This window comes from Ixodes scapularis, unplaced genomic scaffold (assembly GCF_016920785.2).
Source record: "Ixodes scapularis isolate PalLabHiFi unplaced genomic scaffold, ASM1692078v2 PGA_scaffold2__306_contigs__length_199485367, whole genome shotgun sequence".
NCBI lineage: Eukaryota > Metazoa > Arthropoda > Arachnida > Ixodida > Ixodidae > Ixodes > Ixodes scapularis.
The window spans coordinates 191,803,088-191,829,205 of NW_024609857.1; the positions used below are offsets into that span (position 1 = coordinate 191,803,088).

The window sequence follows — 26,118 nt, forward strand, 5'->3', positions numbered from 1 at the left end:
CGCAAGGCAGTGCAGTGCAGGGCAGGGCACAGGGCACAGAAGACAGGACAGTGGATTGCAAATGAACGCCGTGCGGTCGTCGGTCATCACCGTGCACTGTAGTACTAATAGTAGCACCAGCGGTTACGGCGAGGTGCGGAGTATAGGCGACATGCTAACTGTGTGTTTGTCAGCCTTTGCAAGTGTGGTTCTCTGCAACATTTTCTGCCTCAAAAACAAAATATTGACCAGGAATTGACACAGTCCACTGTACAAGTGACAAATGATGCGATACGTTCTGGATGACGTGATTTTCATTTGATCTTTCTAGGGATGCAACGAGGTAGTTGCAACATTGGCCGACTTTAAAGCTCAGCTCGAAATTAGAGCAATTTTGTTTTCGGTTCACAACTAGTTTGTGCCAAAACCAAATGATATTTGTTTTTAATTAGCGTTATTTCGGGGTTTTCATCTATCCTCATACAACGAAACACAGAACTGTCATGCTCGACGTTGCACATCCGACATTCCTAACTTCTTCCGCCTTCCTTAACGTTCGCGTGGGTACGAATGTAAGAAACTGGCATTTTGAAAGTTAAAAACGAGACGTTGTGAATATGGGACGCATAGTTTCGTGCAAAGATCGAAGTCAAGTGACTCAAATCGAAAAACACGCATATTTACAATAATTTTGTTATCTCTTCTGGTGAACGCTCAGCAGCTGTTGCATTCATTTTCGCGCACCAAACGGTGACTGTCAGAAAAAGTAAGAACACAGTGTTACAACCTTTATTTTAGCAATGTGCACACACTTGCAGGCTTGCGCTGATGAGGCCTCAAAACCGAAAATCGCGTATCGTGACTTGTTGTCACACCACTGCTGCAAAATGTTGCTCTAAATTTGCTGGTAAACACAAAAATTACATGGGTACAATTATCTTGTAGAATATAACCCTATTTCAAAATAACTGTGTCAATATGCACAAAAAAATCTTTTTTTTCCCCGAAAACAAAAACAGAAAATATTTATCTCTTAATTCTGACAACAATTTTTTTTTGCCGAATTTAAAAAAAAAAAAAAAAAAAAATGTTCGGCGAAAATTCGGCTTTGCCGAATGCCAAGATTCGGCACCGAATTTTCAATTCGGCAAAACTTCGGCCCATTACTAGTAAAAAAACTAAATATTAAATTACAAAAAAAAATAATCTGAAATTTGTATTTTATTAAAAAAGAAAAGGCCTCAATATTAGGCGATGTTTCGTGCTAAGAAAGATGCCACTCTCGATGTTAGCAGATACATTGAGTTCAGAGGGACATGACATCATCTTTCCATTGAAGAAAACTGAAACCAAAAACAGACATGAAACACCGCTCTCGAAACCGTCCACGCTTGTTGAATTCCGGTGGCGCTGCGGTCTCTATTCCGATGTTCCCGCTTGCGTAACAGTTTCATTGAAGAGCAGATCTGTCTATGTTGTATACGCGTAGGCACACTCATACCCAGTAGCAGGAGTAGCGCCTCGCCTCGCTCGTTACCCACCAATCGATAGCGCAAACGTGCGCGTCTAAACGTAGCCCACGCCAGAGCACGGTCCACGCCGGTCGACGTCGCGGGGCGCTGCGCGGCCTAGCCACAAATCCTGGAAACCTAGGGAAAAGCCTACGTCCAGAACAGCGCCACCGTCGCTGAAATCGAACCCCCCGGCGCGGACGATTCTATCCCCAACTCTACTCAAGACAATCACTATTCACAAACATGACGTAACTCGAATGTAACGAACGAAAACTGGAATTAAGTGCGAAGATGCCGTTGTTGCGAGCGAATGCTTTATGACAAATCGTTCTAAATTATAGAGGGAACAGAAGCGCGAGGTGCCTAGAACCAAAATCGAAACATCTCGATCGGACTTGGCGCCATTTTGTTTTTCGATCTTGTCTCGTCTGCTCCCTCGAGATCAAGACCCGGGGCGCTGGAGCTCCGCCGCGTTTGCTTCGTGCTTCAGCGAGCCCGGGGTTGGAATTCCGACTCCCACCGGTCAGAAAATCGCCGGAGAGTTAGTTATTCTCTCGCCGGTTCCAAAGGTTCGGAGTCGATCTCGGCGTCTTCCGTCTCTTACGTCAGCACGACCTCAAGCTGCGCGAGTTGAATATCCGAGCGCAGCCAGGCGCAGCTGCCGGAGGTGGCGGCCGTTGATAACAGACGGCGGCGGCGCGGCGCCTGGGGTCGAGGCTGTCGGGGGCTCCTCCTCCTTCCTTTCCTCCTCCCTCCCCATCCGCCTCGCGCCGTCTGCTTCGGGACCTGCTCCGTGGGACCGAGGAGCCACAGTGTGCGTTTGCCGAGCGGCCGATGAAGACGGACAAAAAATTCCTGGACGCTCTGTCGTCTCCGTTCGGGGTGCGTCGAGGCAATGCCGACTACGAAGTGGCCCCGACCGAGAAGGAGGCCGGCATGCCGGGCCCCGACGAAGACGTCTTCCTCGCCGTGGACGTTATTCCGATGAAGCCCGAGTCGCCCGGCGTCGGCGACGACCTGGGCTCGAGCGAGGAAGACTTGCCCGTGCGCGGGAACTGGGGAGGCAAGCTGGACTTCATTTTCGGCTGCGTGAGCTACGCCGTCGGCCTCGGCAACGTCTGGAGGTTCCCGTACCTGGCCTACGAGAACGGAGGAGGTGGGTACATTCCGATCCCCCATTCAAATCTGCTTTTGTGTCGCGTAGCGTTTTTTGTTTTTTTCCTTCGAGAGCTTTTTTTGAGAGAAACCGGGCCGGCCCGCCACCGCGCGGGAAGCTGCGCTCTCCGGCGCGGACATTGCCGGGAACCTTCTCCGCGGTGCATTTGCTCGGCTCGTATCGCTTTGCCCCTCGGCGTCTCAAGCTCCTAATTTTTATCTTTTTCGAGAACATTAATATAACCTTGTTTACATGCTCTTCTTTCTTAAGTGATTTTTTACCTTTTTGTCATTGTAAATAAACGTTTGTACTGTTTATAAAAAGTGTGTTCGAAAGAATTAAAAAAAAAATGGAGCCCGGTCTGCGACCCTATTGGTTAGAGGCAGCGACCCAAAAGATCGATACGTACACCCCCGCGCTTTTCTTGTTTCTCTTTCCCGGGCTTATTTGTCGAGTTAAGATGGTCAAGACATGTTCCGAGGCACACGTCGTTTATTCGACAAAAAAAAAAAAAAAAAAAAAAAAACATTTTCTTTTTGTACACCCCGCGCGCGCATTGGTTTGAAAACGGCGTTTTTTTTTTTTTTTGGCGCTGCAACTGCCGTGGTGTCGTGTTTCTGCCGCCTCTGGCGGTGGCGTCGGCGGGAACGGTGAATCCGACGACGTGCTTTGTGGGGAGGCTCGCCTCTCAGGGTTGTCTGAAGGTCGGTCGCCGGCTCTGGGCGACCTTCCGAACGAACGCCTTTAAACGTGACTGGATCGACGCCGTGTTTGTTGTTGTCGTAACTTTCTGTTTAGACTTTCGCGCACTGACTGGTGGCCCACGTTACGTAGAATGCGTTCTGCTGAAACAAACAATTGCGGACAGGGAAAAAGAGAAAAATACCAGAGGAGAGGCGCACCTCCTGCTTCGCTTTTATGGCTTCCCCCCAAAGCGCTCCTATTTCCATTTTCCGCATCGATGAGAGAGATATGTGCGGGACTAGAGCGAGCCTGGCTTGGAATGTGATCTTTCCGGAGACCGATTTTTGCTTTTATTTTTTTGAATTTCTTTTTCCTTCATTCCTTCGTCTGAGTTCTCGTTTGTCGGCTACTTTCTAGTCCGCCGGCGATCTGGTTCGTCCGCTTTTCAGATTTTCTTCCCGTTAGCACGTAATCTTTCTTTTGTGTTGCTCTTCTTTTGCTTCAACTTGTTTTGTTTCTTAATACGTTAATACATGTTTTTAATTTATTTTCTTTTTTTTTAAACGTTTGGAATGTTTGCCGATATGGTCGTTTCTTAGACGTGAATTTTCTTGATACCTGCTTATTGACGGTGTTGTGGCTCGAAGACAAACGATCAAATCTCAGAATGGCAAGCCAATTCAATATGACAGGATATATGACACTGATCGTTTTGCTGTGGCATCTGCATCCATCATGCGCTGATCTCTTGGAATCTTAATATGTATATATTTTTGGTAATATCTCGTATTGATGTGTTCTAGATAGAAGACAATCGTGCAATGAGAGAATGAAAAGCCAACTCGATGTGATAGAAAACGCGACTGGGTGCGAGTCCAATGTTCCTCTTTCTCTCTCCGTCAAAAGAAAACGCGCATCAGAAATTGTCGCAGAAAACGAAAGCGGATGTTATTCGAGGCACAATTTAATGTGAGTAGGCTGTCATCAGTCCTTGAATGGCTGATAAAGCAGGAATGATCATTCCGTGCCGGTCACGCCGTCGCAATAAATCAAATTGCCCGCGATAAGGCGAAGCCAATGTACCGTTAATAATACAACCCTGGAAGTGATAATATCTCCGACCGTTTGCTTTCTGATGCAGCCTGCAGGGTCTCAGCACAGAAATAAACACACGAATAACAATAATAATATTTATTTCGTGTTCCAGAACTTGCACTCCTCTTTTTGTTGATACTCAATGAAAACACTGTTGTACCGTAGTAATAATAAGAATAATATTTATAATGTTTCCGTTCCTTAAAAAGCGCTTTATGGAACCAAGTAGTTAATTAAAGCGCAGCTGAGAAGTACTAAACGTAACGCACCGTGAGATAGCAGAGCTTCTTGGACGAATCCTGAATTGCTCTTTGATTAGGCTGCGATTTGTCCTTTGGCTTTTCTCTGCTCCTCGGTACCACGTCCTATTGTTCGTGTAACTGCAGAAGGTTGTTGTTATATTCAGTGAGAGTTTAAGAAACTCGGGGCGTGTCCTATCCAAACCAATAAGAAGACAAAGCCTGCGCGCTTCCTCCTAAACGTCATCACTAGTAGATCCCCTCAGCGCACCCTAGGTAGCCCGGATGAGCACCATTGTCTGCTACGTCGTCTGCTCCATCGCCTGCTTCTTTGGTCATGCTGAAAACGAGCTTACTTTGATAGGCTGCTAAGACCGACGATGGTCGATGGTATCGCGTTGCAAATAAACTGTGGAAGGTCGCGCTCGGCAGTCGCGTACGCAGCCATGGCCGCCAGGGAATGTAGTTGTGACGCGGTCCACACTTTTGTCAAGCTTTGGGGTGTTTTCCCACTTGGGGCGGGTCGGGGATCCACTTAATATGACGTCATGCGCAGCAGGCCTTGTCTTCTAAGTGGTATTGGTAGAGTACCCACCATCTTATTATCACTCATGAGATTGTGACGCTAGTGAGCGAGATTGTCGACAAGCAACGAATCACGATGTAATAAGCGGGAACATAACAGACCAAGTCCGTCATTTCTTAATTAAACTGGCACTGGCTGTAGTGACCACGGTCTACTTTGCCGATTTAAACAATAAAAGTAAAAAAAAAAAAAAGATTCATTATCAGAATCCTTTAAGACGCTAGAAAGCACCCCTGAATATGACGAGCATACGTACAAATAGCGTATACCTTATTCTTACCTCCATGCTGATCGTTACCACCATGCTGGTTCCATTCGTTGACTCGCCATGTGATTTACATTTTTGTTGAATGAGTACTTATGTCCTTTAGGAGCACTGCCATCATTTCATGCTGAATGAGTAAAGACTACAACAGCAACAGTCGTTTATTTGTTTAAGGCGCAAACCCATCGCTCTTTGTCAGAATCTTCGCATTCCTGGCACTGTCTGGCGGCCGATATTACCGCAAGCATCGATACCGTAAGGTCCAACATCAACATGTCTCAAAATGTACTTGGTGTCACTTACTCGCTTCAATAATTTTGCTTAATTTTTTTTTGTCACGTAAGTAAACGAGAATTCGTGGCGGAAGGCTTGAATGGACCACATAAATAAACATGTGCGTGTTGCACGCTATACTATATCGTTTGGCAGACGCGCGTCACTTTACCGTAAATAAATGATCTTATTTATTTGTGCCATTTAAAAAAAAATTAAAACATTTAAAGCAGGAAATTGGGTCGAGAGATAAGACGAAAAAAAAAGGAAGAGATAATAGAAACATTTAATAGGAACTCTGAAATCTTGTTAAACTTGGCAGAACGGCAGCCATCCTATAATTTTCATCCCTCCATTAAGAAGGATTGAATAAAAGGACTTTAATGTAGCAGCTCATAGTTCGGGCAACTTTGTGGCTGATTTTGCCTTTCAGAATAATGTGAGGTTGAAGCTAAAATATATACCGCTCTCAATTACAAAATAAAAAAATAAGAGAAAGAAAGCTCAGGTGACATGAATGTATGGTGACTGAAAAGGGGAGGTGTGCTCATTGCCTGCGTCGATTGTATCGAGAGATCCAGGACTAAATTAGATTGCGGTGTTATAGAATTTGATCAAAATATCTGCCAAGAACCGCGCGTTTTTTCGCCGCAGTATACTTCACTCGTGCTGAGATCCTCGGTCTTGCAGCGTACTCACTACTCAGTTGCACGCTGCTGCTAATGACCGCTTTTCCACCGACTGCACTCTCTCATTTCCTGCAACGGTTTCTCGCTACGAGAATGAACTCGGGCCTTCAGGAGGGCCACAGCTCGCGGACAATAAATACGACATTTCAGCACTTAGGGTGCGGGGCGATCTGTTACAAAGTGCTGCCCTTCTCGAGAAAGCATCATGCCTTCGTAGAATACTGCGGTTTCTCGGCAGATATGACGTCCCCTAAAATAACTTTCAAAATAAAGGTAGCGGAGTACTGACCTGCTGTTTAAATGTCTATCTGAATATATCGCTCATCCAAGTTTGGCGACATACTTATTTATTTTTTTTGGTCTAGAGAAGAAAAAAAGTTACCTGTAAGGTTAGGCGGCGCAGTTCGGTGGCGTTCAATAGCATTTTCCCCTTTCAGACGTCTTTTATCCAGGGGAAGTACATTGTTACTCTTATAAACACATGTACTCGTAGAGAACCTTTTGTAATTTTCTTCGTCTTTCACATCGTAAATAAATGAGTGAAAACAAATCGGGCTTCGTTAAAGTTTTCATGGCGAAAGGGCAATCTGCCTTTGAGATTCAGCAGCGTGGTTTGACGTTGCGGAGGCGTAACTTATCCAGTGAAGTCTGTGACTTGGCCTAAGTTCTGCAACGTGCTCCACGCTTCTGCGATTACATAACCGCGCACCTGTACGATGCCTGTCCGTGCCAAAGCAAACGGGGGCGCGGCTCAGGTAGGTGATTGACTTAGCAGATCTATGACGTTTGCATCAGATTCGATCACAGCGACCCCACACTTCTCCTGAAGTCGCAGATTATTTGTCACAATGGGCCGAGATTAAAGTGAGCTTGGAGGAAGCGTGCGGTAATAGCTGGGTTCATGAGTCGATTATTTACACGCCGGAGCCTGCCCCATTGCGACCAGCATTATGCGACAGGATTCGGATGCTCCTTGTGTTCTTGCGACAAAGACTACACGTCACTGAAAGCTCTGACTGTACACACGGGTGTCGAAAACTAAACTGATCCGGAGCTTAGCTTAGTAAATGCCGATATCAAATCAACTTCAACTTCTTCTTTTCTTTGTGATCTTAAGACAACTACTGTCGTTAATGTAACTTGACAAAGAGCAAGAGCGCCGCCGTGCGGATCATGTAAAGGTCGCATGTCACGCCTACCATGCGGAACCAGGCATTGGGCACACCTTCCCCTCCAGCCCACTCCAACGAAAGCAGACAAGTGAGGGCACACAAACACACAAGAGACAGAAAGATAGTGAGACACAAAAACAATCGGTTTGTATAGCTGTGACAGCCGGTATGCCGCACGTAGTTGCCCTGTAGTGTTTACATTTATTGGGCTTACGGCAGGCTAAACTTATCGGACGGCATTTATGTGACACAGCGTCGTCGCGTGATGCAAGGACACATTGTGATCCTGTGACATCGTACGGCATCATGAAGTCACGTGGCACTCGATTTTCGCTCCACGTAGAGGAAACATTTCTTCGCTAAGTTTAGCGGGAAAAAACTGTGACGTCATGTGGCATAATGTCACGTGAGGCTGTGACGTCGCATTTTCACGACACCATGATTCCTCGTTAGATTTAGCGGAGAAAATTTCCCGCTGGATTCGGCGGGTCGTTCTTGAAACGCTCACGGGATCCGCTGCGAAACCTCCGATAACGGTACCCGATACTCCACCAATGCCTTTGCGCTTGCATCGTATGGTTATCGGGTATTGTTATCGGACATATGGGAAGGATCTACTAAAATTGCCTGTTAACCGTTATCACCATAAAAATAAAGTGAGAGAGGGAGAGATGACGGAAGGCCGGAAATGATGCAGTCTCAGGCTGTCTGTATCGGAAATGCTCTGGCATTGGCGCGTATAGTGGCAGAAGCGCGCGGCAGCTCAGCTAGGCACGTGGCGCTCATTTTTCACCCGGAAAGGCCCCTGGGGAGGGTGTAGAGCGGAATTCAGCCGCCGTGCCATCAAAGTTTGCTCGTTACCGGCCGAGCAACATAACGCCGCCGTTTCCAGGTGTTTCAAACACAGCTTGTTAGCAATCTTGCTACACGGTTCTGTGCCTCCTTTTTCGCGGGCGAAGTGCAGCCACGCTTGTTAACAAATCAAGATGCGGCCTTTTTTGTGAGTTTAACGGCGCGCGGTCTTCAATTTAACGACCGCGAGTGGGTTAAGGTACTGCAACTCAAAACACGAAATTAAAAGAAAAAAAATTACAGTTTGGTGCGCGGGAAGCGAAAGTCGTTAGTTTCAATCTGGATGAGCATTATACAGGTGCGCGGTCGTGTCATCACTACTGTGTGACGCACGTTACGTCCGCATGGTCGCACTGCGCCAACACTGCCTAAAGAATCGAATAATCGAAGCCCCCGAACATCCGCTTGTTCCTCCATGGCATGTACGTCACCGCAGTCGGATGGCGACAACTCGCCAATCGGACCCGAACTCGATGCCGGGCGTCTTTCGACGTTTTAATTCTACACGCGGTTCTGCCGAACTTTGACGAAACATTCGTGTTTAATCTTTTTTATGCGTTCGATCTCCCTCTGATGACGTCGACATTCTAGTGCACAGGCTATTCTTTGCAGTGTTGACTGCACTGACGCGTTTCTCTCACCTAAACCGTGAAACAATCATTTCGTCGTTTACCCTGAGACTGGTTTTTTTTTAGAAGAGCAGAAGTAACAGAAAAAACAGACAGGTCTGTTTTTTGAGACCTGTCTGTTTTTTCTGTTACTTCTGCTCTTCTAAAAAAAAACCAGTCTCGCTAAACGACGAAATGGTTGACTTCCACCAGCTAGCCTGTACTTTGACTCTTTTCTCGTGAAACAATGTTGCTTATCGGCGTCAAAGCACCGAACGTATAATTGGCTTTTCTTTTTTTTTTGCAGTGAAGGTAGATTACCGGGATTTGGTCATATGCACGTTTTTACTTGTATCCATTTGTGTCGCCAGTTTGGCGGCGCATTAGTTTATTGTTTTTTTTTCTTTAAACACGTACGCTTACAGTAAACGAAAGCTGTCTTATCGTCGTATGCGGCTTTTGACATAAAAGTTTTTTTTTTTTGCTTCGCACACACACACACACAAAAAGAAAGAAAAGGTGTGCAACAGCCGCACGCAATTGTTTACCTTCCGCCAAACACATGTGGCTGCAAGCGCGCCTTTTTGTTTTTGCATTATACCGCCTACAAGAGAGATTGAACATTCAGGGCTGGCGTTGCGGTTCGCCATATTTTAGTCCCCGCTGTACTCCACGTCATTTTTACGAGGACGGTCTCCATAACACAGACCCGGACCGCCGAGAAGAAACACGTCGAACGATTCGAAGTTGCCTGAGGCTTCGCCTATTCTACGCGATAATAAAACCACTAATCCTCGTTAATGTAAAAAATACATTAACACGCAGTTTGAAACTTTGCAGTAATTATCCAGCGCTCAAATAAAAAAAAAAATGAACGGGAAGTTACTACAATTTAAATAAAGGGACGGCGCTGTACTCTGTGATTGCATATCTCGTATGTTCTTTGTGTCGCCCATACGTTCATGGATGACAACAGGGGGAGCCCTGACTGCGGGAAGGATAACTGCTCAGCTCAAGCCATGCAAGGTTATGGGATTAAAGAGAAAACTATATATATGCCGTATTAAGGGAATATGACGTAATGTCTCGGCCGCGAACTCCGCAAATTTCATAAATCCAAACACAACAACAAAAAAAAAAAAACCCCGGATATTATGATATTTTATTTAGGTTATGATGAACCACAGCGTACACTCTGAGGCATCCCAGCCAATTCGAAATCGCGTCAAGTAACCATGAGGAAGGGCGCAGGGGTGTAGGAAAAAATGTCCCCGGACAAAATGTCTCCGGAAAAAAAGACCCCAGGCGGAAAGTAGGAAAAAATGTCCCCAAAGGATTCTCTATCTTTGGGTTTCCCTGAACCTCATGACCTTCGGGCGGTCCGGTTATATGTCCCCGAGGAAAAAGGCACCGTGTGGCAAGTAGGAAAAAACGGCCCCAAACAAATAAAAAAATATACGATTCCCCAAGGTACACATCGCGACACTGTTGGTGGGAACACGACGTCGGCGCATTTTCACGTTTTACTTACAAAGAGTATTAGTGGGAACAAACTTTTAGAGTCTGCATTATATTCCCAAATTAGCGCTTTCAGTACCAATAACTTTGATGACAATTAACCTTTCCTTTCTATAATACAAATATTAAAAAATAAAAATAAAACTAGTGATCGCTTGTTCTTGCTAACAGTGTCGCGCTTTCTACCTATTTGAAAATGGTACACAAGTACCTCTCAATAGAAGTGTTATTAAAAAAAAAAATACAGTGGAGATGCAATAACACAAAATCAGGAATGAAATGATGCATACTCTAGATTCATACAGAAAAGTCAAAAGCGGATTGTATGGCCGACGGATCACATGCAATCCTCAATTCCGATTGCCCCAGCGGCGTACGGGCATTATCAGTGCAAACCCAGGAAAGCGATCACTAGTTTTATTGTCACTCTGGGACATTTTTTCCTACTTTCCACTTGGGGCCTTTTTTATCCGGGGGCATATTTTCCAGGGCCTTTTTTTCCGGGGACATTTTTTCCGGGGACATTTCTTCTGGAACCCGGGGCGCAGAGATGCAGGCGCCGGGGAGCGTATTCGCGGGACATGTTTTCAGCCTACACTCTGTACTCGAAGGGCTCGTAGCGTCCTCTGGTGCCCGTCGTAGGGTGAAATTCAGTGCACACAGAGCCTCTATCTTGACGCTGGGAAGAAACAAAGAAAGAAAAAACGACAAAAAACACACTAAATAATACAGTAGTGATGCTGGGATTTTGCGTTGTGCTTCATGCTGATTTTTCTGTCCCTCCTTTCAGGGATATCTAATTTCGAATGTACAATTTCCGCGCTTGGAAGTACAGCATCTAGGTGGTACGATAATACAATGATGGAGCGGGTGAGCTGGTGTAGGTTTACGACTTCATTAAGGCACCCAAGACTAAATAAAGATAGATAAAAAATGGCAGAAAAAAAACGACACGAGACAATTCTTAATGGAAATGTCCTCTGTCGCTACTCTCCTTGTTTGTTACTTTTGTTTGTTTCACGTATTTTTACCCAGTATGATGCCTCTTAACAGAATTGTAGGTCTGCATGTAGCTTGACAAGCATCATCACTCGCTCGCATCATTCCCTACGAAATTGAAAAATGCGCGTTCTACTAGCTCGGGGAGGTTTACGCGCGTATAGCTTTCTAAACGTGAGTACACAACACCACGCCATCAAGAAAAAATATAAGTATTATAACGATGGTACGTGACTGAGTCGTAGCACTTCGCCGCGTGCACCGCGTTGAAATCAGTGAGCCACTGAGCCCCGTGACCAAGTGCGGTTCAAACAGGGACAAAGAAAGAGGGCGAGAGAGAGACTGGAACGAACGTAAGGGCAGCGCTCTATTTACTTCTCACCCGCCGCCTTAAATGCTCGGCGCCACCGATTCCTGGGCGGCGGGGTTTATTTCGGGAAGGGTTCGTACCGGTCGTCCCTCTCCACGAGCGCTTTCCACCTCTGCTGCGCTCTTGTCGGTCTTTCTCACCAAATGCACACTGGAGCACCTACGTGACGTCGTATACGTCGCGCGAGGGTTGGCCAACCTGCGCGAGAATGGAGCCACCAAGGGGAGCGAGGAATACGAAATAAACATACACACAAAAACGCTAAGTACACAAATACAACTGAGCAGCAGGAGGCGCGGGGTTGACACTGCGTTATCGGAATTCCGGGAGAAAAATTGGTCCGTCAAACTAAAGCTACGCGAGAGGATGCAGAGCGCGCGGGCTCTTTGGTGGCTGCGCGTGTGAGGAGTGCGAAACGGGTGGGCGAGCGGTTTGTATCTGTGTGCGAGATGGCGAGGACTGCCTTTTCTGTCATTCCCGCACATTCTTTATATAAGGCGGAGGGACATTTCCTTCGATTTGTATCCTTGTCGTTGCTATGCAATTTTCGAGATCGGACTCGTTAGGCGTAGTAGGATGGCGTAAGATGGGTTTCAGATTGTTTGAAGGGAAAAATAAATCACCTCTGACCGCTATTTTCTTTTTCTTCAAATTTTAGTGATTGCTGACAGCAATCACTAAATGTACAGCTACGACTAAAAAGCAGTGATGCGATAGGATATTTAAAGGGCAGTCAACGCGTCAGCTTAATCTGCGCTTGGTTATGCACGCCGAAGTAGGCTGTATAACCTAAGCGCTGCTGTACCTTAGAAGCACTCCGGTGCGTTTTACTGAAATAAAAAGGGGAAAATAGCGCAGCTTCCGGCAGAAGATCATAATAGTGGTCAAAATGCCAGACTGGTACCCTTTAGAGGTTTACTTCAAAATTCATGATATTGTGCGCGACAGTCGAAGTTGGTCACTGCTTATTCCGTCACAAAATCTACGTCGTACCGAAAGAAAAAGCTCCGCAAGCAAATGTGAGGACATACTACGAGCAAAGCGCGTGGAATCATTTTATTTTCCGGTTTTGCCGACACTCCGACATCAGCCTGGGATAATGTCGGATATTTTTTTTTCGTGAGAGAAAGTAACTCACTCGGGACTTGCTACCTCGGGTACAGTGTCGGTTTTCGCGACACTGTACGCGCGAACACGACATCGGTGCTGTTTCTAACCTTTCTTGAAAATGGCATAGGCAGGCACCAAATTTCGCGGATTAGGCGAAATTTGACGGAGAGTGCCCGAAATGAGCGTTTTACGTCACACTAGCAGTTTTCATAATAAGCTATAAATGCTACAAACAAAACAAAATAAGGTGGTTGTTCGTTTTTGCTAGAACCGTCGTGTTGCGTGCGTTGAATAAGTACGGGGAATTTTCCACACGGAGTCAACAAAAGGAATTAAATGACAATATAATAAAAAAAGTCTCTGAGTTCGCTTTCCCGCAGATCACAGAGACAGACAATTACTGTGAACAATAGAAACATTCCAGCGAATGACAATACTCAATGTATGATCATAAAGAAATAAAATAGCGAATCGATGTGCGTTGGGACAACGAACTTGTGATACGTTGCGTTCCTGTCCCTGCAGTGTTGGCATTTTAGCGATTTTCCCGCTAAATGTATCAGTTTGCTGAGGTATCCACTTTTAGTGAAACACCCTGTATATATGTACATATATCTTGCGATCTTACAGCGAGGGAGGACTGTTTTCCTATGCTGTGACAAATATTTTTCCTGCTGTCCTATTAGTTTATACGCAAACTGTATTCTGTTCTTCACGGGATTTGTTCCCAAGCACCAGGTGTTTTAGCGCTCGCACAATTTGTTTTTCAACATTTTTTTTCGCAAGTAACTTTTACAAGTAGCAATTGTTCGTAGGGAACCGCAAAAATCAAGTGGCTACACGTACTTTCCCATTCGTCAGCCTCAGACACGTATAGGGCGGGGTTGAGTCCCAAAACGTTATTTTCGCTCCGCAACTAACGACCACGTAAAGCTCGCAATCTCGTAATCCTCGTAAAACATAATAAGCTATGTCCCGCATTTCTGAAGCCCTCGGTGGGCCTAGAAATATACATACACCTATCTCGCTCGCTTGAGACGCACTTTTTTTTAAAATGTCCACGTGTCAACTCTCCCTCTATGCCCACTGGGAGAAATAAAAAACACCGCAATTTTCGGGGCGAACTCAGACAAATGGAGCCTTTTGAAAAAGCACATCGAGCAACATTGGCGGTCGCCATTGCTTGGACACGTAGCGTGTGATTGGATCCGAGTGCTCGCCGAACTCTGACGTCAGCACTCGTTTTCAATACGAGCTGAGCCGAGTTCACGCCGAACGCTGACCCAATCCTCGTGTCCAATCCATGCGCTGAGTATGTAGTCGAGTAATGGCGGAGAGACGCTGGTACGGACCCATTTCTTAAAAAGGTCTTACCGAGGCTTAATAAAGAAAGTATACGCTTATACTAACAAAACAAAATTCATATGCAGTTTGCGATGTGACAGGAAGCATTTGCGTTTCGGGTTCTCGCGTCATGCTCAGTGTCTGATTGCAGACGACGTTTTTGAATCTAAGCATGCGTTCAGCGTCGTCGTCCGGTAAGCTTGCGTCACCAAGCCTATTCCGTGAGCATTTTATCTTTTCCAAACGGGCTTCTAGTCTCGCCACGACTGACCAGATCCCACTCTGATTGTGTCCTAGCTTTGTTTTTTGGCCCGACGTTCTTCCCATTTGCTAAAAAAAAACGCGCTATTTTACGCATACCTACTGGTTGCTGCTCTCATCTCAAATACGCATGTATGCGAAAGCTTTGCCCCTATTGAGTTTGAATTGATGATGAAACAAAAAGAATGTTCTCTTTGAGTTCTCACATTTCTGTACATGGGCTGGTGAGTTCCTCTAGTCACGATCTCAAGATATTTCCATTGAACCCGACTAAAAACTTACTTTCGGTCAATAATAGAAATCATAATTGGAGTTTATGCCAAGTGTATACATGACGCCACACTGTTACCGCGTGCAGGCAATCACCGGCATTTTTAGCGTCTATTTTTAAAGAACCGACGCGTTTTCCTAAAGAGTACTCGAGTCTGGTAGAGGGCTTCATTCGGGAGCCTAGCCGAAACACTAAGACACGATGGCCTTCCCAAGTCAAGTGTGAAACGTCATCGACATTGCGTGCGTTCGCGCTCACTGTCGCCCAAGGACACCGCTAAGAAATTGCGTCGTGTGTACGTTTAAACAGCGTGAAGTCAGTGAACCCTAATGGGAATCTCGTGCCTCTGTTCTAGATGAGAAATTTAGCCAGTGCGGTACCATAGCTAGGCCTACGCAGTACGATGCTAATCCGTACACTGAAGGGGCGGGCAGGGGTGAGGGTTGAACCCTGAGATACTTGGGTTCGAGAGCTCTCCCCCCCCCCCTTTCCCCCCCCCCCTCCCCCCAAACAAAGTTAGCGCGAACACTGGTTTCTCGCCAGTGGGTCTTGGGTAAGGACTTCGGAGATTGCAGGAGAAAGGAAGGACTGTTTTTTTTTTCTTTTCTCTTCCAGTTCATTGAGTTGCATAAACCAAATCAGTGACCGAATCAACACATGTCAAGAGAGAGGGCATGAACGAGAGAGATAGGGTGGGGGGGGGGGGGGGGGGAGTGCGTGGACAAAAGAAAGCCGGAGAGTATAGGAGAGTCAGAACGCTGCGTGGGCGAGAGGGGAGTCTGAACGTCGTGCCAATTTTAGGTGCCCGCCCACAAGAAGTTCGGAGCACGTGCGTCACGAGTCATATATAAACAAGCCAGCACCGCCGGGAAATGTAGGGCACGCTTGCGACGTCGAAGCCAGGGCGTGGACGGAGAGCCGCGTAGTGGACTAAAAGTGCAAGCTGCGCTTTCCGCAATTCATTAGTTATACATCCGGCCACTTGAAATTCAGAAAAAAAAAAAAAAGAAGAGGATCATTTTTGTTTTTATATATATATATATATATATATATATATATATATATATATATATATATATATATATATATATATATAGCGAAGACAACACAGGTAGAAGGTTTCCGATTTCGGTGGCTGACGAAAAGTAATTCACTTTAGGGTAAACCTGCATGGTGAATTTACTTCAGAGTAGGATTTTTGTAAGGGACTACACAAACAGAAAAAAAGCCTGAAACACAGCCGAATTTCAACGCACAGATGGGACACGATTTGAACTCTTCAGCTGCACGCTTGTACCCATGGTTTGGAGATCACCTTGCGGCGGCCGAGTGTTTTATGCGTTTTAAGCGCGCATCATAATACTATTAATCCAACAATAAATGCGAAAATAATGCTTTCAGAAACTTTTTCTACATCTCCGAGTTTTAAATGTTATTTACTTTGTAAGCAATAAGTTGCGTACTCACGGTAACCAAGCAATTATTCATAAAAAAAAAAAAAAAAAAAATCCTGTGAACCAGCAAACACAAGAACGACTTTTCATTAAAAAAAAAAATAAAATAAAAAAAATATTGACCTCTACAGAGGCAGGAACACTTGCTTTCGTTTTTGTCTTCGAGTACCTCGAACATCGTAATTATTTTACGATGAAATTAACTGTTTCTTACTGATCCAGATTGTACAATTCCAGTTGCGATTTCCAGTTGCTACTTCAATCACCACAGCACACACCTTTCACGCCGCACTAGCCTAGTAGAGATTGAAGTTCGCAAGCATAATGGCTGCCTGTAAATCAGGCTTAGGGCAGCAAGATGTCATGGAAATACTATGGCCCCTCGGGCTGGCGCGATCCTCAGCGCTCTTAGTGCTCACGCGTCTTCGCTGGGTATACCGCTTGTGAGTTTTTGCTTTGGAGAAGGCTCAGTTGTTACACATTATTAACGTTGTTTTTTTCTTTTTGTTGAGCTAAATGCCAAAAGTTTTGTGCAAGAAAAAAAATATCGTTGAAACGAACTAATACGAGGACGTACAGAAGTCGTTTCATGCTTCCTCTTTCTTTCAATAATTTCACGAGAATCGAGCGTATTTTAAGCACGCAAACTGAAAAATATAGTCACGTTAAAAGCGCATTCACGATATCCGTGCCACAACTAAATGCCTTCGCCAAATTTATTCTTTTAAAAAAATAAGATCGACCTTTGTAAGCTTTGAATTTCGTTGTTTTTTTTTTTTTATTTGTTTTTCGATCCTGAGTTTTAACGATCCTCTAACATATTTGGAGCGTCTGTATACTTTTCCGCAAAGAACTTAGGAGAGCGAATCGCTAAAACTTAAAAAGAAGCTCGGCTAATGTCGAGGCTAATACAAAATGTTTAGCCAGAGCAATACAGTCTGCGCAGTTGTACCGATAATTATTTTAACAAAAAGTCACTCTCACTGTCGCAGCGCAGGCCCGTCTGATTAATTTAACCGTGGGAAGGGGGACGAAACAAAGAAACTGCGTCATTGTTGCCGTAAAATTCCACCCAGGGGACGGAGGGGCGAGGCGTAGCGCAGCGAAACACCGTGGCGTTCGGCACGAACGCTTTGATTGCCGGAAATCTCGTAATGCCACGCGAAGAACAGCACCTGCCACATTGTTAGCTTTTAACAAATCGTTCCCATTGACGTGGATTCGTAACAAGTGCGCGGCTGGTTGCGCTTCTTATGTTTGTATATATATATGTACTGCTATAATAGGGGAATATATTTATTTTTTTCCCCGCATAACGTTAGCTTTCACGCTGGTCCGGATCCGATGTTTTTTTTTTTATTTCTTTTATTTTTAAAGTAATGTTACGCGATATCCTGTTGCACTGTCGGGAAGTCGCTGATAAATGCGCGCCGTTGTTATCCGCCAATGTATCTCTTACGATAAAGCCGACAATGTGCTTTAAGTTCTGACACAGAAAACAAACAGGAAAAAGATGGCAGTCACTCGTTCGTGCGAATAATGTCGCACCACGTACTTAAACGTGCTCGCGCACAACGAGTTCTAGAGCACAAAGCGCCGGTGCTAACGACGGTGACACATCCCGTGCTTTAGGCAAACCGTATAAAACACTGCAGCGAAAACGCGAGAATTTTTGCTCGAATGGGCATCCACGGCGTGTGAGTTTTGCCATAGATTATTTTTTTTAATTGTTCTTTATCGAGCAAAAAGCGGCACTGATACAGAGATTATAGCTCGGTCGATCAAGACCCGAAGTTCTTCGCTTGTCAGCGGCATACATATTAAACGCAGCTATAACTTATATGGTGCTTCAAGAGGTCAGCAACCCCGCCCGGATATCTTTCCGGTATAAATGGCGTCTTAAGCCTCTATAGTCGAAATAACACCGCTCACACAACATACGAAAGATACGGTCTGCAGAGAGTTTTTGTACGACCAATGTGTCCGTCTTACAGGGACGACACACGTCTCCGACCGTGTGTGCAGACTGTCTTTTTTTTTTTTTTTGCGACGTTTCGTTAGCGTGATGGCGATTTGGGAGTTTTTAGAAGTATGGCTCAGAATGTCGTCTATACCAAAGGAAAATTTCTGGGTCTTTTCCAGCGAAGCGCGTCGTATGAAAGCTCCCTGGGATCTGAGCGCAGGCATACAGTCATTGACTGCTTAAAGGAGGCGTGGCTTATCACCTTCCCGTCTCGTGATTGGCTCTCCAGCCTTCTTATCGACCGATGCCGCAAACTGATTGGCTGCCGAACGTTACTCAGATGTTCGAAGCTCGCCGTGCGCTTTTCTAAAGCTGTCCGTGACTATACAGTTCCTGGCATTTCGCTACTCGTTATTTACCCTTTCCGTAATGACGCGTAGATCATGTGTGGCCGCCATCAGTTGGTCACGCACTGTGAGCACGCATTAAACGCGAGTGCCACGCCAGTGCTCGGTGAGACCAGCTGATGACGGCTGCGCGTAATCTACGCATCATTTCATGATTTCGGAAAGGGTCTGTACGCGACCGACACGTGTTATGCCTAGAACGAGGCAGACGAACAATCTGTCTTGGTTACAGTGAGAGTCCCATTGTCGGGCGCGGATCAAACGCGGCAGCTGTAGTCTTCACTACGCGTCAAGGGGATTGCAACGAAGAGGGGTTGGCACTACGCGGGGCAAAGGTGTACAGGCGACGAGAAACAACATCGGCGCGCATGTAACTATAGATGGCGGAAGCTCCAGAAAAGTCCTCGTTGAGCCGACTTTCGATCGCGGCCTGTCCGGCGCCTTGCCTCACGTGCGGGCGCCGGCTTTTCTTACCTTTCGTTTCGCCCGATAAAAATAGAGCGACAATGAAGAATCCATCGATCTTGACCCGCGAAGCACCGAAGGATGCCTCGTTGAGCTTGCTCGCGGCCGCGTCTCCAACGGCTACGTTATTGTGACTCCGCATTCCACCGCTAGACGTCGATTCCGTTCAAGCAACGTTGATTGCATTTCTTCCACGAGTGAGGGATGTTTGCAGTTTCACTTCGGAAATACAAAATTAGACCCAATATTTTCGTCGCAAACAGCGATACCAGTTCTATGAGAGTGTGCCTGTTCGAAGACTGCGGCCCTCTTATATCAAAGATGAGATGGCATTGTTTCCTCAACCCTCTAACAGTCAGGGCTCGATGTCGTCGCTGCGACAGCAGTGGAAGCCCGCCGTGGGTACCTGCCCCTTCTCACTCTAAATTGATACGAGAGAGAATAGTTTTGACTACGGTCGTAATAACAGTGAAGTCTTTGATTTCTAGCGCTCTCAGTGGCACGTTTTTGCTTCCAACAATCTCCAGGACCGATTTGCTTGAAACCAACTAAGCAAACAAATTATGTTAGGCGGTGCAAAAAAAAAAAAAAAGTTACGGAGACTAGCACATGAGCGCGTAAGGGCTGCACTTCCCTTGTACCATTCTTCTCTTTGCCACACTTTATTCCACACTATCTCAGACAGGGTTTTTGTACTATTTAGTTGAAAAATTACCACCTTTCAGTTCTCGTGCAGGTGGCCGGTGATAGCTTTAAAGCTATCACCAACGGACTGAAAGGATAAAGATGGGTATTCCTGGCTGCTTGAAAGTGAGATAGTCAGCGTTTTGCCAAGAATGCTACTTTCGTCTCACTCTACGATAAGAAAAAAAAATATCTAAAACTGCGAGCCGGCAGGTCCAGTAACGAACCAGTAAAATAACGTGCGGCATATTGTTCCGACGTGCGTACCAGTACCAGGTGTGGTCAAAAGTCCCGGGACTGATTTTGTAGCGTCAAAAAAGAGGGCAGCACAGTGATGCACGTGCAGCAGTCGAAGGAAGGGACCTTCGTGTCTCGTTAAACTAAGGAGTGTCGCTCTGTGAACTTTTGGAGCTACGCTACACAAGTTGAGTCGGTTTGACCAGATGCACGTGCACAATGGAGATTTCATCATAGACTGCAAACTAGAGCGAGAGCGAACATCAATTCTGCATCAAACTTGGCAAGTATAAAACAGATGCCTTTAAAAATTATTTATCAGGCTTGTGTAAAAAAGCAGTGAATTTTGCGGAGTGTTTTATGTGGCACTCGTGCTTCAGGAACGGCAGAACATCGCTAGAAGACGGAGAGCGGTAGGGCGACCTTATCCGACCTCTCCTTGACTTCAAGTGACGTTCTGTAATTCTTGAGGCGCCAATGACGCTCAAAATACCTCGCACACCTCACTGCTTTTTGACACAAGCCTTCTCAATTATTTCAGAGGTCTCTGTCTTATATTTGCCAAGTTTCACGTAAAATTAACTTTTGCTTTCGCTTTGGCTTGCAGTCTATGCAGAGATTGCCATTCTGCTCGTGCATATGATCAAACAAACTTGTGTAGCGCAACTCCAAATGTTCACAGAGCGGCGCCCTTTGGCATAATGACGCAGGAAGGTCCCTGCCTTCGACTCCTGCGCGCGCATCACTATGCTGCCCTCCATTTTTACGTTAAGAAAATCAGTCACGGAACTTTTCATTACATCTCGTACTTTGAGACCCGAGCACTGATACGTACATCGAGGCAATATATATCTTGCGATTTCTAACTGGTTATCGATTGGGCCTGGTGACCGGCAGTTTTAACCTTTAGTCGATCGTTGTAGAGTGAGAAGTATCTGACAGCTACGTAACCGCAGGGGGTTTGTTATGCTGACGCTTTTCCCTTCGCAATGCGCTTTTCGGCGAGGCTAATTGGCTAATGTCGCATCCTAAGTTGTCGCAGACTCTCCCTTGCCCGAAAAATATAAGCGAAACGTCGGTTACCACTCTAAAACTTTCAGGACGGTCTTCTTTAAGTCTTTCCTGCCAGCTTTTACCACAACTTTCTGGTTTGTTAAAAAAAAAAAAAGTTTTACTATCCAGAAATACGCGCCGAAACAATCGCACCCATTGGCTCACCATCGAACACGACGTGTGCCTCGGAAAGTCTCGGATCGGGTGTCGGGGTGCGAAGGTGCCAGCGTCGCTCTGCATGTGGTGCCCCCGGGACAGTGCGCTCACGGTGAGCCTTGTGTGTGTGTTGCTTTCAGGTGCTTATGCACGACACGCTCAGGTAAGGCTCACGGCGGTCCAGGTAAAAGCGGAGAGCCCCGGGTCCCCAGTGTCGCGAAGTGCCTTGTTGACTCTGGCGTTTTGTTCCAGCGTCACGACGGGCTCCGGCCTGTGGTGTGTTGCACTTCAGATACCGGTGCCTCGTGCGACGATCGCTCGATCGCCTAGGTATCTATACGCCACGCCTGTACTAAGCACGCGCTGTCTGCCTCTCTCACGCGCTCTGGCGGCTTAGAGCCGCCAACTCAGGTCGGAAAGGCCGACTCACGCCCGGTTTGGAGAACGCGTTCGCCTTTTCGGCGAAGCCGGCGCACTGCGCTCGGATCTCGTTGGTTCCTCGCGATTGACGCGTGCCAACAGAAAAGGCTGCGATCCACCCGATGCAATACCAGGCAGGATGACTTCGCATTTTCTTTCCGCGTGCTGAAACAATGGGGTCCAGACTAATTAAGGCCTACCTTTCTTCTTTTTTTTTTCATCGAGCGTCATTATGTTACGACAGCGCTAACCCGACGGTTGGATTCCGAGCGCGAGCCGAAGCACCGATGAAACACGAGTCTAAGCCGAGCGTTAACGACGCACTCGCGTCCATATACGTGCTTGCGCTTGGTCGCAGCGTGACGGTCCGAAGATCTGAGTGCACGTCCCTGCCACTCTAAGAAATGGCTGCGCGCCTACTTACCCGCAAAACACTCAACGAGCCGATCTCTGCAATTTAGGAAATCAGTTGAGCGAATTATGCGGCGGAACATCCGTTTAGACCTAAAAATGAAGTCTGCGCTGTGGGATTACGCAATGCGTCATGCTTGCATAGAGTTATGCCACTGCGCAGGCTTAATTGTGAGGTCTTGACCTCATTATTCGCTGAGGTGATTTGCAGAGATTGGCTCTTCGAGGCGTTTTGCGGGTAAGTAGACGCGCAGGCATTTTTAAGAGAGTGGAGATCTTACGTGGTGTGGGCTGAGACCACGACAAAAATAGCTACACCACGAAAACAATTATTTTGCCCGGATCATCTGCATTCTCAACATATTCGTCGCAGAATCTACTGGTAAAACATCTAGCTTTGGGGCCATGGGTCTGGTTTAAGCTTCTGTAATAAATCAAGCTTAGCTTCCGAAGAGGTTAATGAAACCAGGTTGTTTTTTTACATAGTCTAAAGTAGTTGTAGCACCTAGCTACGGCAGTATATATCAAACGAAATCTTAACATTCCTTTTCCTCTAAATTCTTCTCATTCTGCCGCTACCTCATCAGTAATGCAGTACGCGTGAAGTTACCAGGCTTCTCATTCTTCCGCTCATGGCTGTCACTATCCGTGAGATCTTATCCACCGCCGCTACTGGGCATTAATCCCAACTGTTTTTCATTTGGCATACATATATACATATATATATATACATATATGTGTTAAAAAAAAAATTTGAGCACCAACCAAGCCCTTCTGTAGGGTCCCTACAGAAGGGCTTGGTTGGTGCTCAAATTTTTTTCATATTAATTACTCCCAACCAGACAGATTTCTGTCAAATGTTTACTTTTAAATATATGTGTGTGTAGGGATTACAACTCCTATAATTAGGGTGTTCAAGGTAAAAAGATCATTTTCTCGGGACCGCATTACTCGTGGTGGCGGACTTCAGAAAATACGCGATACTCGCTAAGTAGTTCGTTAATTAACTAAAAATTACTAATTAAATTTTTAATTATTGAAAATAGGCATGGTTCCTACTAGAAACCTGCTGATTATGAGCAAAAATCTTTAAATCAGTAATTTTCACAAAGACTTTGAGCACGTGAGAAGCGTAATAATGCATTAAAGTTATCACACGTGGAGGAGGTACCAGGCTAGAGGTTGCGGTAAGGCGCCCGCGCGATTTTTCCGCCTCTTATCAGAGCCCCAGCCTTCTACCTGCTCCACGAGTCATAACTTTAACGCACCACTACGCATCTCCCGCGCTCAAAGTCGTTGTGAAAGTTACTGATTTAGTTGTTTTCGATGACGCTCAGCAAGTTTTTTAATTGGAACCATATGTCTACTTTTACTAATTAAATAGTTAATTAGTCATTGTAGTTAATTAGCGAGCTAATTAGTAAGTATCGCGCATGTTCTGACGCCCGCCATTACGAGTAATGCGGTCCCGAGAAAATTATCAGTTTATATATATATATATATATATATATATATATATATATTGACAGATCTGTAGTGCTGCACGTACGTGCAACGAACGGAACGGTCTTGTTTCTTCCTTGGGAGCTGGACGCTGTATTTCTTTTTCAACTATCCCACACACTTTTTTCTTACTCATTTGACCGCCCACGTGACATTGCCAAGTTCTTTCAACGAGCAGACGTCAATCGTACGTAAGCCATTTATAGAAGTCTCCAACGATACAAGCTTTCTAGAGGTCAGCCTAGCTTCCAGACCCGAGTGCAGGGTTATTTATATATAGCGCGCTAAAACGAATCTCCCTACTATCAAGATTAACGCGGCAGCCTTGCAAGAGTAACCGGCTTTCGTTTGTTTGTTCTTTATTCTGGAGACCACATTAATCACCGCTGGCAACTCAGTTAGGACCCAAAAGGCCGCGCGGTGCAGAATGCTCGACGCGGCAGGCATGCATATATTGCCTCGAGGTCGTTCTCTGGTTCTTGGTCGGCGCCATCTCAACCTTTAAGCCACTTCAGTGAGCAGGGCCGTTTGTTGGAGTGTCAGTCAAGGACAGCGCTCTGCATTTTGTACCACGTTCGCTTCGTCTGATTTTGCATTCTCAAGGACCGCGCCACTTAAAACAAGACGCCCAAGGAAATGGTAGCGTTGGAGATATCTTCATTGCTTTCTTAAAACGGCAGAGACCGTGAAACGTATTATATACATATATATATATATATATATATATATATGTATATATATATATATATATATATATATATATATATATATATATATATATATATATATTTGTTTTGTCGCCAGAGTTAGCACCGAGAGTTATAAAGGAACTCTACGTCCGTTACTGTCGTAGAGTTCTTTTTAATGTTTAACGCTTTATCTTGAACCACCTGAGAGGCGCAGGAACAAGTTATTATATAGTCTAAACTACACGAGACATTTTTTTTTTATTTCTTAGTATTCTGTCCGGGTACGACAAATCGATAATAGGCTGTTTTCTTTTTCTTTTTTTAAATCTTTAGAATACCGGATATAATTTTCCTTGATGACTGAACCTTGAAGTTGTTGTCAGTTGACATACATTTTAACACAAAAAAAAAACAAAAACATATCTGACTGCACGAAAAGTAAAGAAAAATAAAATAATGTACCGCTGTCGTGAGGGGTGTAGCGCATTCGTCGTTTTCATCTTGGTATAATCGCTCCTTTTGAGACCTAGTTATTGTTCTGCGATCGTTAGTTATCCGGAATGAGACAAACTGATCATCGTAATAATTACTATTTCGCGACGTTTCGTTTCTGAACGCTTTCTGTGTTCTTTTATTATTCAGAACCAACGAGATTCGAGTGTGGTTAGTTCAAGAGTAATAAAGTGCGTTAAGGAAGCCTGGTTTCCACGCGTCTTTATCATTCTGTACTGTTTTGAGGACGTGTAAAGTTAATTTAAACCATTGCGGTTGCTCGAAAGTGACTCTTTCGTCTATCCGCATTAAGTGTTTTATTTTATTATTACCTTTGTCTGTAGACTTAAAATTGATAGAATCATTACGTCGTTTTTCTTTCTGATAACCTATTGCACTGCGATTTGCTGTTTCTTGCTTAATAAATCAACTATCGTTAAGTTTATAGTATGTGTGTCACTGTAGGCAGTAACAACAGTTTTTGTAAGAAAGAAAAAAACAAAAAAAAAACTTGGGCCATATTTTGTTTTTCCTGCTCTACGAGCGTGCTATCAGATATGCAAAACTAAGGTAATTAATGCACTGGTGTATAAAGTAAAATAGAATAGGATGACAAAGTAAACTGTCTATTATATCGTATACCTTAACAATGTTGCAGAGATGTACTTGCTTTAAGTGACAGAGTAAGACAATTTATCAAGTAGGTGGCGGTAGTTTTACGGCTGCGGGTAAACAACCCCGAACGGGCCGTGTGGCTTTCTTTGGACAACTCATCTGACGCCATGCGTTCGTTCCTGGCTTTTCTTGCCTCATTCTCTCTCGTCAGGAAACCAGGCATAGACCGAGAGGCGTGAGCGGCAGACCCTGTGTAAGAGGAAAGCCCGCGGGTGCTCTTTCCCCGCATTGCATTGCGTGCCGGTCTCTAGAGAAGCTCTTGTTTGAAGCCGCGAGGATCACGCCGGCACGTGTTCCTAAAAGCGGTCTCTCTTTTTAGGTCTGAGGGGACCTCTGTTTTTTTTTCGTCTTCTCCTCCCCTCGAACTGCTACACGCCTCGATTGAGGAACGACGTAGGAAAACACCGGGATGACTCCGCCTTCTCTGCTCCCCCTTTTTCTTCCCGCCGCACGCTTTCGCCCATCTCTTTCACTCATTCCCCTTCCTCCCCACCCTCGTCTCCCTTCCCTTTTATTCCACCATG

The 26,118-nt window shown here is 45.4% G+C and overlaps 1 protein-coding gene across 1 annotated transcript in view; it reads left to right on the forward strand.

Annotated features, from left to right (window-relative positions):
* The first annotated feature begins 2,218 nt into the window (after positions 1-2,218).
* The window catches only part of LOC8051709 (sodium- and chloride-dependent GABA transporter 1), a 52,257-nt gene continuing 28,357 nt past the window's right edge, over positions 2,219-26,118 (forward strand). The window contains exon 1 of the mRNA XM_040208922.3: positions 2,219-2,649. Coding sequence (XP_040064856.2) covers positions 2,328-2,649 — 322 coding nt within the window. The 5' untranslated portion in view covers positions 2,219-2,327. The remainder of the gene's footprint in view (positions 2,650-26,118) is intronic.